At 44.0% G+C, this 3625-nt stretch overlaps 1 protein-coding gene across 1 annotated transcript; it reads left to right on the top strand.

Moving 5' to 3' along the window:
• Positions 1–380: 380 nt before the first annotated feature.
• On the top strand, positions 381–2531 carry LOC123997294 (protein phosphatase 2C-like domain-containing protein 1). The gene is made up of 3 exons (XM_046301443.1): positions 381–391; positions 564–1387; positions 1526–2531. Exons 1-3 carry the CDS (start codon positions 381–383, stop codon positions 2335–2337), a joined length of 1647 nt encoding a protein of 548 aa, XP_046157399.1. The 3' UTR covers positions 2338–2531.
• The last annotated feature ends 1094 nt before the right edge of the window (positions 2532–3625 follow it).

Here is a 3625-nt window from a genome sequence, read left to right on the forward strand (position 1 = left end):
TTATTCCATGGTCCCCTTTGAGATGGTGTACTACTGCTGCCATCTGTTGGATAAAAGAGGGGCTTACAGGTGCACAAAGCCAGCTCTTTAAATACTATAAGTAAATTGACAAGCCTGTACTCATTTTGTTGTTGTCCCCTTTCACTCAAAACTATTAATCAGACTACTACTTTACTCTAAATGTCCATAATGAACAAAAGCCTACCAAACATCTTTCTTCATTTGATTCCGGAAAAAAAAAAACTTATTTGGAAGGCTCTGGCATAAGATGCACAATGTTGTCATAGTGCCTTTAGTTGCCAAGGAAACTGTTTCTGTGGAAAGGCCAGTAAACAGCTGAACTCAATCTAAAGTACTGCCATTACTTGAGGCGAGCATAAATGGACTCATGGTACACCCCTTCACATTATGTCTGGAAATATTCACTAGGCTAGTTTGAGAAATAAGTCATTATTTGTTACTAATATAATGGAACTTGTGAAATGGAAAATGAAAGGGTGACACATTTCAGCCCTGATTTGTTTGTGTTTGTATTCCCATTCTTTGAATAATTCTCACTCCAGTAATCACATAGAGGGGCTCCCTGGGGAATCCTTTGACTCCAGTCCTGACACAGGAAGCCCGTACCCTTCCCAACACCATGCCCTCCACCACAGTGGGAGCAATATCCATGGCAACCCATCTTCCAATTTGGAGAAAGGTAAGAGCCCCTTCAGCGTCAGGGAGCAGTGTGTGGACTTTGTCCAACTTCAGCGCATGGCAGAATACAGCGTTACCACGCACAAAGGGAGCAACCCGTTCATCCGTGCTGTGGCAGTGTGTGAGGAGAAAAACTCCACATGGAAAAAGAACATGGAGGATGTGACCATTTTTCATGAGGGGTATGGAGGCAAAGAGGGGACCAGCTTTTTCGGGGTCTTTGACGGGTTTCACGGACAGATTTCAGCAGTTACAGCATCTAGGGAGATGCCTGTTTTAGTCCTGGAGCAACTCTCCAAACAGGACCCCTTGCTCTCCTTGGAGAAGGACCAGGTGAAGCTACTGTCACGCTTTGAAGCCCTGTTCCAGAAAGACTACAACAGACCTTACCCAGGCCAGGCCCAGAACATTGGACTAGGCCTAGGCCCTGAGCAGCTGGAGAATCTGACCAATATCGAACAGGTGAACCTAGCCTTCACCACAGCCTTCTGGAAGATGGACCGGGTCCTGGGGCTTGGCAAGAACGAGACCTCCAAGATCCGCTGGAGTGGCTGCACAGCGCTCCTCTGCCTGATCGACAGTGGGCAGCCCTCCTCAGACGGGAAGGAGCAGGGAACAGGACAGGAGAGTAATACACCAACCCCCTCACAGGAGTTACAGGGTGGAAGAATTCTCATTGCTAACTGTGGTCAGTATTTTACTAGCATACTGATTATACACTGAAAAAATGATACAGAATAAGTCTTATTCATTGAATACTATAGATTTCCAAATCTCTTGTTGATTCACATTTCTCCTAAATCTCTTGTTGATTCACATTTCACAGGTAATGTCCATGCGGTGCTGTACAAACAAGGCAGGGGCTTTCGTCTGACCAAAGACCACAGCACGTCCAACCCTAAAGAGCGCAAACGCATCCTCCAGTCCGGAGGGGCAATCAGCGTCAACAAACAGCACGGTCTGGTGGAGGGGCTGACCGAGGCCACCCGAGGGCTTGGTCATTATGGCGATCGCAAGCTGAAAAAGTCAGTCATCCCTGTGCCTTACTCTGTGTCGCTGCCCACAGACCCATCCTTCCAGATGCTGGTCCTAGCGTCCAGTGGCCTCTGGGAAGTCTTGGATGAGCATACAGTGGCTGAGAGAGCTCTGGCTGTCATTGAGTTGACTCAACAGAAATTAATAGTGAAGACCCTGTGCCTCATGCAAACTGTTGAGGATTCGTCCGTTTCAGATTCTCAAAGTTGCATACAGTCAAGACCAGGGTCATCTATTTTTGATAGTGAAGAACCTTCCAGTGTCAAGGATGAGGACAACCCACCAGAGTTGGACATGCCAGAGCCTCTGGGGGTACAAGCTAGAGATATTCAGAATGCAGAGGCGACAGAGAGACATCAATCCCTAATCCTGCAGCAGGAGAGTGAGGTCAATGTGAAGGGAACTATGGCTGACAGTCTGAAGAATCTCACCTTGGACTACGAGCGCCTTGCAGCTGACATTTGTAGAGAGCTAGTGGACACAGCGTTGGTTTCAGGTTCAAGGGAAAATATTTCAGTCATGGTCATACTTCTGCATGGGTTGGATGTGCTCAGAGAAAACACTATCAAAGGAGAGTTGACAAAGCAAACAAATACCATGTAATTATAACTTCAGGACAATTGTTCAAGTTTTGCCAAGAATGAACAGCTCTTGCAGTTCTTGTGATATTGAAAACATAAAAAGGCATGCAATATACCTCATTTATTGAATTTATTGACTTGTACCCTGATACTCAAACTGATCAGTCCTTCACTAGTCATGTTTTACATTGTTAAATCCACCTGGCTTCAGAAAGACTACCAGTCAGATAGTGCTACTATCGGTTGTTTGAGGCAATAGGTTAGCAAGTCCGACACAGTGCATGAGTTTTATAAAACGTAATGGCCAGTCATTAATTAAACTATAACCAACAATTGTGCAATGCAATAGTCCTCTGAAATATGAACAGACCATTGAGAAAAGTAACAAGACACAGGTGAATTGCAATTGAATTGTTAATAACACTACATATTTAAAAAGACCACCATTGATTAGCATTTAACCAGTTTGTGACAAGGTAAAAAACACATAGCTGACCTAGAGCTACATTGGTGTACTGTACAATTGTTCAAAATCTCTAGACATTTTCCTGACAAGCTTATGCCCTCCAATATGCATTGGTAGGAGACAACATTGCAACACCCTATATAACAGTAGAGTAATATTCCAGACTGATGATAGGTAATAGTCAAGACTTATGTTGGTGCATGTTGAGGCCTACATTTTAAACACCACTAATTCTGACAAGTTGATAGCTGAACAATAGCAGTTTGGGGAAACAAAGGACTTGTCATATGGTAGGTCTTAACAAGACAATTTACAAAGCTTGTCTGAGCATGTCCAACTGTCTCAGTGTTCTTCATTAAATCAATGCATCACCCAGAGAATGTTGTGATTTCAAGAGGGACTTCCAATGATGCACAAGCCAGTCATCATAGATGTGACAAACTTGCAGAGTCACCAGCCATCCAATCACAAAACCACCCTTAAATCCTGTTCAACCGGTTGGATGTTCTCGCCAAACTTCTCTGCAGATGAAGATGTTGTCATCTGGGCAGCAGGTGCAAGGAAGTGGAATGCTTGGTTTGACAGTCCTTGCCTGACACTGCTTCAATAATGTTATTATACTCAGTACAAACAGTAATAGCCTCCAGGCATTTAACAAATGGGGGAATTTGGTTTGTTTTGGTTGGAAGGACACAACTTACTTTTATCCCCAGTCCACTAACCCTATGACCTAGGTTACACTTTCTCTTCAGGGAATCAGACACACACACCTTTCTCTCTCTCTCGTATGGGTTAGTATTCCAACTGAATTAAGTAAAAAATATATGTTTTAGGCCTTGTAGTG

This window comes from Oncorhynchus gorbuscha, linkage group LG15 (assembly GCF_021184085.1).
Source record: "Oncorhynchus gorbuscha isolate QuinsamMale2020 ecotype Even-year linkage group LG15, OgorEven_v1.0, whole genome shotgun sequence".
Taxonomy (NCBI): Eukaryota; Metazoa; Chordata; class Actinopteri; order Salmoniformes; family Salmonidae; genus Oncorhynchus; species Oncorhynchus gorbuscha.